An 11,788-nucleotide genomic window follows, 5' to 3' on the forward strand; every position below is an offset into this window, starting at 1 on the left:
ATGTGTAATTATATATATTGTACAAATGTAAACAAATGTCTATACAATCTCTTCACCAGCAGGAAAAGGGGGATTGATCTGATCAAATATAGTGCTATTTCTGTCAGCTCATCAGAAATTACTTCCCTGCCTTCACAGAGTAATTGTTTATTTAGTCACAACTATTTCACTAAAGCAAAATATCCAATCTACATAAGTAGTGCATCACTAGCACTTATGTCAATTAATTATTGATCCACTAAATATAAGCACATGTGTGTGTGTGTGTGTGTGTGTCTGTGTCTGTGTGTACACACACATTTAGTTAAAGTCATGTGCATAATTATTCATTAACTGAACAAAAAAAAAATTTAATAAATTCTTCTGCCATTAAATTAGTTTTTTAAAGATTTTATTTTCAAAATTTTATTTATTTATTTCAGCTTTACTTAGGTGGGTGACTCTTTGATTAAATCATGTTACATTGTTCTTTTAATTTTTTAATTTTATTTGTTGTCATTTGATAATTAAACAATAAAGAAAAATGCACTTGTTTCTTCTTATGTTCTGCTGAAATCTTTATAATATTCCCTATCTCTATAATATTCTAGATGGAAGAGTTATGTCAACTTTTGTTATTCCCATATTAAAAATGATTAGTCTTTAAGAAATTTACCTATTCAAGCTCCTCTAAAAAAGCAAGGGGTCATATATATATATATATATGTGTGTGTTATAACTTTATCAGTTAATGACTATATTAATTTGTATGGTCATTCAGGCAGTCAATAATGTAGCCAACTACTTGACTTAAAAAGTAGAAGTACCCATTGATGGCAGTTAGCTCAAGTGATATTAGGAAAATGCTTCTCGAAGCTAGGTAGATGGTGTGATTTGAACACATGACTGCTGAGTACTTCTATGGTCCTTCATTATGGTATCATATGTACAATGAAATGCAGTAGACTAGTAGGAGTGCAGTGCAGCACCAACAATAATGTATAAATAATTGACACTTTTCTCTACCTAGTGAACAGTTTACCTGTTTTCCTTTCCAGTTGTAATTCTTAACTTCTAAACATTAAAAAAATGGAAATCTTATAAAGATCTATATTGACTATTTAACTCTTATTCCTACTGGAAGATGATGTTTTTATCCAGATGGTCTTTTATTCTTCATAGTGTTTCTTGACTCCATTCATGTTGATGAATCTGTCATTAATTCAACAGTATGATGATGTGAGATAAGACTTCTTCACTTACTTGGAAAGTAAAATTCTGTAATCAGCAGTAAGAAAGATCTAACAAGGTCTTTAAAGAATTGTTGTATATGTAGGTTTTCTTGCTCATAAAGATTTTTAAAATTTAATTCCTCTTGAAACTGAAGGTTGAACAAAACTGATAATTACAAGTTTTCTAAACAGAAAAATATGAAAATGGAAAGGTTAGATTATGATATTTGTCATTGATCCAGGAATACTTTCTAATTTCTTTCTTTTACTGAAGTGTCCTAATGAATTCATCTAAGCTAACAATAAAAAGATGTATTTTCATAATTCAAATTCTTTATGTAACAACAGCATTATTTTAGGAATGTGCTTTTCAATATATGAATGGTTGTTACTTTTGGTATCCCTTCATTAGAGGAGTTTAGGTACTAAATGTCTATTTCAGTCACACTAAAATGAAACCGACCTTTTATCTTTTTGTGACTGATACTTGACAAATATTAAAGGATCAATTCTTAAAACAAAATGATTCTTGTTAAATGGGATCTTTCCTGTCTGTAATGTATATCTATTTGAAATGTTTATAAATGTTATAGAAATATCTTCTTTGGTACCAAATGTAAGTTCTTTTCCATTAAAGAAGATATGAGTTTTAAATGTATCATTTCAAAAGATTAAAAAGCTTTTATTTAATATTTAAAAATTTAATGTTAAATTCAAGGATACAAAAATAAAAGCCTTTCTTACATAACTCCACCATCACAAAAGTACTCTTTCATAGACAATATCCAGTAGTTGTAATTCAAATATTCAAAAATATTTAATCGATTCAAATTCCAAAATACATGTACTCATTTGAAATAATGGTACAAAAATGGAGTTGAAAAACTGTAAACATTTTCAGAAATACAATGTCAATTTATGTATACTATTGGATATTTGCTTTCTGAATTTTAATGAATTAGAGTAACTTCTAATAATTTCTGTTAAATTGGTTCATTTCAATCACAGCTTTCAGTTAAACAATTTATCTTTATTATGTTAAATATATATAATATGAATTTCATTTAAAGCAATTAATTTCACTTCTAAATCTTATAGAGCACTTGTTCAACTAATTAATATTATACACTCCTGAGCCAAAATCATTATCAATTAGAAAAATTTCATGTTTTGGGGGTAAAAATTCTAATTTCACTGAACACAAACATTAATCAAGTCATTAGCAAAATATTTGTCATCTCAAAGTATTTGATCATTAATTATATCATATGCATTTTGCTTTCTGTTGTTTTATCAATACCAGGATATATTATGGTCTGCTGGGCCATAAAACAGCTTGCTTCTTTGCTGTGGCCTTTTAAAGGCTTAAAGACATGTAGTGTTTTAAAGCAACTGAAAGATTTGTTATAGGTTTAAAATAGTTTAAAACTTTGAATTGATATGAACTAATTAGAAGATTTGAACCCACCACACAAGGATATATTATGTCATGAAATATATGCCAGTGCTTTAACGTTTTTGAAGAATATACATTACAATGAGCAGTGGCTTATTATTTAGTTGGTTGGGCTACTATTAGTTTCATTGTCCAAAGAAGTTATTGTCAAAAAAAACCCCTGTAATGTGTGTGTGTGTGTGTTAACAGTTTGATTTGCAGTAGCATTACAGAAGTGGGAAAAACACTTCTGATCATTTTTGAGTAACAAGGCTTTCTTCATTGTCTTTTGATAAAATTGATTGTCATTGGATGATGAGTGAGTCTCATTTTCAATGGCTGGTTTAGATATGCTGACTGCTGTATGATAAGGTTGTTACTAGCAACTGGTGGACAGTGTACTGAAGTACCTCTTGTTTTGATTAGTGATTCTAATATTGGGAGCATCACTTCTTTCTTGTCATAGCAAAAGCAAATGCTGCATGTTCCAGGTGAGTAGGAGGGTGCTTTGCTGAGAATGCTTTAGGTTAACAGGATGGACTGATTCCATGGTCCCATTATCTCCAGATAAAATAGGATAGGGAAGTGAATTTGTATTTCTTGTCTCTGGAGTTGAAAGAGTACATAAGCTGGGTAAACCTTCTTTTTAAATTATTAGATACCTTATAATAACATTAGGTTGGATGAGAGTTGTCATGTAACCTATTGTATCTTAGTTCAATCCTATTTAATGTAGCTAAGAATTTCCTATTCCAATACTTTCCAAGCACTCACTAATATCATAAATTCTTTAATGGTCATACTGTTAAGCTTGGTGATTTTGCCTAAACAATATCACATCTAATATCATATACTACTATAAAAAAAATCACACATCTACATAAATTTCACTCGAAACACTCACATGCAATTGCTAAAATTGAACTACCTTCCTATAGAAAGGATTCTACCTCTAGCGATTTTCATCCTACCTGATGTGAAGTGTTTAGATAGACTGTTGATGTTTGTGTGTGGAAGATTAAGGAACAACAAAAGCACACTGCATTGCAAAACCTGAACCAAACATAGATACTTGGAATTTGAAAAAGAGTTTTTAAGTAAAATTCAAACAAATATGAAATGTAAGGAAGTGAGCTTGAACATCAGATATTGTATTCAAAAGATCATTAGTTTATATGACATGATAAGAATGGATATTGGAAACTGGATTAGGTTCTGTGAAGCCACTAAAAAACTAATTAATCATTACAAACTGATGTAGGAGAAAAACCAACATTTATTTAAGATTTTTCGTTGGTTTTTCTTATCTTTTTATAAATTGCAACAATATCAATTAAAATGTCAATATGATTTTGAAACTTTAAATTCAAAATTTTAAATGATCAATCAATTTACATAAGATTCTTTATTTAATTTACTTAGGATTCTATGCTCAGGAGTGCTTAGTTGATTAAAAATGCCAAGCAATTTATAATACATATCTTTTACATACTAAACTAATGGGAAATTGGTGCTTCTTGATTTATTTATTAACTTCTTTTTTTGGCATCATCCAAGATAATGTATTTAAAATTATCAAAGATGATTCTGCCATTTATGACAATCTCATTTACATCACTAAGTCTTACAATGACTGAATTTTGTTTTGAATTTAAGAAGAAAAGAAAAATCAAACTAAGCTAATACTTTTAAACTGATCTGCCAGCCCTCTATTTTTGTGATCAAAGAAGATAGTCGACATCTTTATGGATATATCTATTATTTGAATTCAAAATGATGAAGGTCAAAAAACGCTTCGTCTGACACTATATCATTTCACATCTCCACTAAATCCTGACAAATCTATCATCCTTTTGTTTTCAAAACAGAAGTGTCATGACATATTCTCTGTTACAAACTTTTAAAATGGATAGCACAGGGGAACAATTTTGAACATAATTTCTGTTGAGTTTACCTTTCACTTGATTTAGGCTAAAATTGACATGCTGATTTCAAAACTACTATCAGTTTTCTTTTATCACATCTTTTTTTTTTTTTTTATACAATGTATTCTCTGAATAAGCACAATTGTGTTGTTTGCCCATAAATAAGAGGGCTGGTCAGCTGCTTCTGTTATAGCACTGAGAAACATTTTCAAAAATTTTTTTTAGTTGTCTTGCTTTTTATAATTAGTCTCACCTAATTTGATGGTGCTAAGTTCAGAAATGCCCCCAGAAATTTTCTATCTTGTGAAGTTTTTTTGTTTTTTTTAACAAGAATTTTTTTTTTTTACCAAAAATGTTAATTTTGCCATTAAATGCAAAACTGAAATAAACTAACACAAACCAAAAAGTACTTCTTATTGTTTAATAAATGTATTACACAAAATGTTTAATTACACATTTTAGGATAGAAATTTTTGTCAAATTGGAGTTGCAGCTACTCAAGAAGTGAACTTTCCCTTTGCTGCTATGCATGAATAACTTGCATCATTACAGTCTCTTTACAGAGACCAGCAGTAGTTAGCTATCATGTTTGTGTTCCACTTGCCTTCATACCTAATCTCTATGGTCTCAATGTCTTGGTGGAATTTTTCTCCTTGCTCATCACTTATTGCATGATGATTTTCAGGGAAGTAATTCAAAGGACTGTGCAGGAAATGCACTTTTACACACATGTTGCAACAGGTTAACAGGGTCTGCATAAGTTCTTCATAGTTTGATGATTTCATGTTTCCCAGGAAATCAGACACAACTGCTGCAAAAGCATTCTGTGCTTCTTTTACAATGCCATACATGGTCTCCAAAAAATGATTGTCCTGCAATAGCCACCTAATCTCTGGTCAGGCAGACACATAAACCTTAATTTTCTCACAAGACAAAGCTGTCTCAGTGTTTCAACACATATTTTACACATTATATGGGGTTTTCAGGCTTTGTTTTGACTACCCAGTTTCATGTCAAAGTAAGTAAGGTAAGCTTTCTTCATAAAAATATATGACTTTGTTTCGCTACTTAGGTAAAGTGCAACATCCACAAATAAAGCAAAAGACAGTAGGGCTGTTTTTGCATTTTCTTCTCTTACAATTGGCCATATTTCTGAAATACAAAACATGTTCAAGCCAGTTGTAACCTGGGAAAAGTGTTCTCAGAATTGTCAACAGTTACAAAGTAAGTAAATGCAGATTTGTGATAGCAAAGTTCCATAAAGACTATACATACTATGACATTCTTTCTATGGTTCTTTGACCATGCCTGATAAAAAAGTGCCTTTGACCCATATGACCTCATAATTAAAACATTAAGGGTGCATTCAAAATACAAATTTCCATAAGAAATAGTTAAAGGTCCAAAAGAACATGTCTCACATGGTTTGTAATGATAGTCACACTAAATCACAGTGAGGGGCATATCTGTAGACAAATTCATAAACATGAGACATGTATGCTGTCAAGGACCACAGAAATGTGTTGTTTATTAACACCTGATTGCATAAAATACATTTCTGTCATCATTATTACATTTAAAATTGGTTAGATTGAAAATAGCGAAAATTGATCAAGTTTGATGCTTTTTATTTACTGAAGATACCTAAGTCATAACTTTTATTTTCATTTTTGTAGCTGCATTTACTTTAAATGATATTGAAAAACTGTAATGTCAAGCTTCACACCTGGGTCTGCATTAAATGAAGCCAAATCTATCCTTAGAAATGGTGACAATACTGGAAATGTTGAAAAATGGACATTTGAGTTTGTGAAAAATCTTGACATGATAGAGCAAAATGGATTCAATTTTTGAAATCAGCACCCCCAAAATTACTTGGAAACATCTCTAACACTGGACAACAAAAAACATTTTCCTCAGTGTAATCTGTTAATGAATAAACAACTCTCTTGTGTATATCATCAGTAATTGTATTCTAACAGTTATATAACCATAACTGTTTTAATAGAAACTAAAAAGACAATTTCTTTTCAATATTGACTACATAAGGTTTTATTTCTCTGTATTGTTTATTATTGATATACAAAATATATTTTAATTTACACAAGATATTTTCTAAATCTAGTTTAATGATTTGAACCAATTTATCCTTGAAAATATGTTCAATTACTGGTTCCAGCATTGGGTTGTGCTATATTTAAAAAAGATTTAGTTAAAAAAAAAGGTATAAAATTAATTTATAAATTTCAGTCTATTCATATGGGATGTAGTTTTTTGAAACATGTTTCCATGTATTTACTCCTATTTTGTTTCAATGTTTGCATCTATTCATCCAATGAAATTCCAGTAGATTTATTCTTCAGTTTTTCGTAGGTCTTCTGCAATCATTTATCCCTCTTCAGATGTTGAATGTTTGGACATCTTCATGAACAACCAGTTACTAAAACAAACTTCATAAATTATGATTTTCTCTGTAACTGGCATGCATTTTGTAAAATAAATATGTCCAGACATGCTTCAGTGATGAATGAGATTGCACAATATTACCTGGAGAGAGAAGGAGAGAAGATGGTAACTAAATTGCACGAGGGTGAGGTGCAAGAGACAGACCTAAGGAAAGTTAAAGAATAAATTAAATGGAATGTTGTCCACATTTTATTAGAATATATAAACATTTATTTTTAAAAAGTATTGAAATATTAACTGTTACATATTGAAAATCTAACATGTTTTATCCTAAAATTGTTATTATATAAAATTCAGATTTATTTAACAGTGTTAACATTTATTCTTGTAAGTTAAAAACCCTTAGACCATCATACTTTTTCCTTTTTTGTTATCTTCTGTTATTTTTGTTTTTTTTAGCTCTTCACTTCAATGTTTTTCTGTTAGCAAATGAATATCAATGTATTGGAACAAGCATTTTCACTAAACTTTGAGGGGAAAAAATAAATAATTGAAAATAATCATCAAAAATTGTCAGAAGTTTTGTTGTAAATTGGTTTCATCATCAGATTATAAACTTTATTTGGCTTTCTTTTATCTATTTAAAAAATAACAACAACCATAGCAATAGACAATTTTAATGGCAATAATTTGTAGTATCTTCTAATTGATATTATTTTGCTAACCTTTAGCTTGTTAGTTGTTATTGATCTTTTATATTTATTTGAGCATTCTTTTCAATAAGTATTTAATTAATGCATTAAGCATGTATAAATAGAAAAAAGTACAAAAAAATTCATGCTTGTTGCTTTATTTTTTCTTTCTGTTATTTATTTGCAATCTAGTCTCGCCAATGTGTTCACCATCACCTGCATGGTCACCTCCTTCATCACCGGCTCCACAGAGCCCTCGTTACCAATCTTCCATTCAAATTCCTCTGCTTTCATCTAACTCATGCAGTTATACCAACAAGTGTTACACTATAACAAACAATGGTAAACTTATTCTATTTTTTTCTTCGAACTCTTCTTTCCACATTTCTACAAACTTATGATTTCTACCATATAATGTCTTCTGGAAATTATATTTTCACACAACTGATTTTTTTCTTTTCCTCATTACGTTTTCCTTCATTTGTTTTCTTTCTTTGGCAAATTTATATTTTTCTACAATTTTTGTAAGTATGTAAAAACTTTCTCACAAAGAAATTTAAATAATATATGAATTTTATGTTTATATTTTTAAGTATATTTTTGAAAATTATTGGTCTTTGATGACCCAAATTTTCTAGTTTTCTGTCATTTTCATTCTTACTTTACTAAAATGATATAAAAAAAAAATTATATATATATATATATATATATATATCATAATCATCATCATCCTTTTAAAATTCATTTCCATGTAAGTTGTCATAGTCTCTGTTATTTCTTCAGAATTCTCTTGACAGGTTTAAAGACCATGTCTTGCTTGCATGTCTCATGGCTAGTTTCTCTTACTGTCACCAACCACTACAGAGTGTACCTGGTACATTTTATCTTGGCACCAGCACTAGAGAAGTTGTCTTGCCTTTTGGCAAGACTAAAGAGTCTTACAATCATTGGTTGTCTCTGATTTGCCAACCCTAATACAATATACTGAGTGCATTAAGTGCATTTTATCATGGTGCCGGCACTAGTGAGGTCACTTTGTATCTCACAAGACTAAAGAGTCTCTGCTACTCTAAGAGGGAAAAATAGAAGTTGAGATAAGGTGAGAGAAGTCAAAGTATGATGGGAGGAAAAGTGTAAATGTGGTGAGAGGGTGATGGCAGAGGGAGTGTTAGATAGATGATACAGTGGTAGGATGGGAGTGATAGAAGAGAGACAATAATGCTAGGCATTAGTGAGTGTGAGATGAGGTGTGATGACAATTTCCTGTTTGGTAGTAAGAGCATGAATGATTGATTGATAGTTGTAGAGGAGGGTGGTGGTGAGAGAAAAGTGATATATGTCAGTCATAAGTAATCTGGAGGAAAGTAAGTAATGGCTCACAAAAGAGTCAGTTAGGAGAAAGATCTCTATTTTCACAGGCATTGTAATGAGGGGAGGGTAGTGATCAGGATGGTTGGAGAAGTTGAATGGGCAGAAATCCAGTACTATCCTTGGTTACATGAACATGTGGTGAGCATGAGGGAGTGAGTGAGGATATGGTGAATGATAGTGAGATGAGAGGGTGTTGAAGAAATTGAGAGTTATGGAAAGTGGGTGATTGATAGAGAGATGAGAAGATGTTGAAGATTTGGAGAAACAGTGGAAATAAGTTAAGTGAAAGAGATGAAGGAGAGTGTTGTAGTGTGGGTAGAGGGCATCTTAGCCACCATAGCTACCTCCATTTAGTGTCCTCTTAACCATACTTGCATGAGGAGGTGGCTCTTTTTCAGCACTGCATATCATCAATCATCAGAGTCCTTTGTCAATTCTTTCATGAGAAAGAACACGATGCATCTTCACCATTCTGTCCCATGTCTTCTTAGGTTTCCTTCTCCCCTTTGACCTCCAATTTTAGTGCTCAGCACATTTTGTACAGCTGTTGTCTTCCAAAAGTATAACAAGCCTGTACCAGCATGGTCTTCTCTCTTGCACACTACATTTAAGTCTTCTTATGTCTAGTTTTTCTCTTAGTTCATTTGTGTTCCATCTATCATGCTCATTTAACATTACACATCTAGTGGAGCATGTTCACTTGATTTCTTTCTAGTCTTCACAAATCATTTGCATCTGAGGTCAAGGGCCATGTTTAGTTACTATGCAACACTACATTTCATACACTAGCATCATACAGTTTCCTCTTCACTATGAGAAAGAAACTCTTTGTCCTTAGTTGAAGCAACAGCTCTCCGAACTTTCTCTACTCCATCCTTACTCTGGCTACTATGCTTTTGGTGCACCTACCTTCACTTCCATTTAGGTCATCAAGATAAAGGAAGCTATCAACCACTTTTACGCACCCAAACACATACATGTTCAAGCTATACTGACAAAAAGCACAAAAGCTTGCAGATGCACATTTTCATACATTTCACATCTTTATAACATAGCTCTTGAACACTACTAACACCAATGCCAACAGCCAGAAATTTTGTTCACACCAAATTCTGATTAAATCTTGACATTCTGATAGAAATATATAAGAAAGAGACATTGACTTTGACTCCATAGTCAGAGGAGCTAAATAGTGAAACTTCTAAGTAACAGTTTTTTCATGATGTAAAAATATGATTCTATTTTGCATTTTACATCAACTTTTACATCAGATAATGTTTATAACATACAACTACGTATGTTAAACTCTTACAACATTATGATAGGATATTGGTTTCAAATTTTGGCACTAGGCCAGCAATTTTAGGGGAGGGGTAAGTTGATTACATCAGCTCCAGTGTTCAACTGGTACTTATTTTATCAACCCCGAAAGGATGAAAGCAAAGTCAACCTTGGTGGAATTTGAGCTCAAAACATAAAGACAGACAAAATGTCACTAAGAATTTTGCCCCCCACGCTAACAATTCTGCTGGCTCTCCTTTATGATTGGATATTAATTAATGGTTTCTAGTTTTGGGGCAATGAAATTTGAGTTGCGAGACAAACTCAGTTTCAATAAAAATAACCATATCCTCTGCAGCACATAAGGAGTATCCTTCTCTCATCTGTCCCTTATAAACCAACACACATAGACAATATTTAACTTATCAGTGAAAGGAATAAGCTTTCTGTAAGGCTTTTTGTTATTCATAAACATATCCACTCCACCCAATATGTATTTTGAGTACTCATTTGAACTATGGTCATCCTAGTCCCATACTGGGAATATTTCATATATATATATATATATATATATATATATATATATATAATCAACATCATCATTTTATGGTTCATTTCCAAGCTAGAATTGGTTGGATGCATTGGCCCTGTCTCAGTCAGTTCTTGTTGGGAGCCACTGACATTTGGAGGATTATACATTTAATTTTAGCATGGTTTCTACAGTGTGATGTCCTTCCTGTCACCAACCAATTTTCAGAGTGTACTGGATGCATTTATCATGGATAAGAGAAGGTGCCTTGCATCTACAATGAGCAAAGATGTGTATACTTTGAGATGTGTATACTCACTCAAAGCAACATGACCGAGGGAGGTGCTTGAGAGAGAGTGATAGACAGCAGAAGTCCTATGAAGGGTGAGTGGAAGGAGCAAGAGTATGATGGTAGAAACTGGCCAATTGGGTCTAATGATACAATTAATGATGTTTATCTTAAACAAACAGCTGTCGGGTACAATTAAATGATGAACTTTGTGTCAAATTTATGTTTTTCTGCTTTTATTTAAAATATATTGCTCTTAAAGATTGTTTTAACCAGATATGTATGTACATGCAAATTGATCCCACTTGGATTTATTGCAATGTAGTAATGTGTTGGAGTTTAATTATCTTATTTATTTTTTGATGTTTATGCATCAGTTCTCTGTATGGATACATATTTATATGTATTTTGTATGTCATCATCAACATGATTGATTTTCATCCACATTTTCATGTGGGTGTGAGATGGCAGTATTCTGCGGATGGACGTTTTTCCTGACATCAACCCTCAATTGTTTATTATTAAGGTACTCTATTCCACTTGTTTTCACACACTTTGAAGTCCAATGGAATAAAGTACCATCAAACTGCAGGACATAAACAAACATCACTACTGTCCATGTGGAGTCAGTGCAAAAACATACTGAGAC

General features: G+C 31.6%; 1 protein-coding gene across 48 annotated transcripts in view; it reads left to right on the forward strand.

The window, feature by feature from the left end:
* Window positions 1-11,788, forward strand: part of LOC106869124 (sorbin and SH3 domain-containing protein 1) — a 487,488-nt gene that overhangs the window by 179,171 nt on the left and 296,529 nt on the right. For 24 of the 48 annotated variants that reach the window (XM_089352590.1, XM_089352584.1, XM_089352582.1 and 21 more), the window contains exon 5: window positions 7,862-8,011. The exons of the other annotated variants lie outside the window; for them this stretch is intronic. In XM_089352590.1, the coding sequence (XP_089208716.1) occupies window positions 7,862-8,011 (150 nt within the window). The remainder of the gene's footprint in view (window positions 1-7,861; window positions 8,012-11,788) is intronic. 48 annotated transcript variants of the gene reach the window in all.

The sequence above is a fragment of the Octopus bimaculoides genome, chromosome 5, assembly GCF_046866305.1.
Source record: "Octopus bimaculoides isolate indiv1 chromosome 5, ASM4686630v1, whole genome shotgun sequence".
Lineage (NCBI taxonomy): Eukaryota > Metazoa > Mollusca > Cephalopoda > Octopoda > Octopodidae > Octopus > Octopus bimaculoides.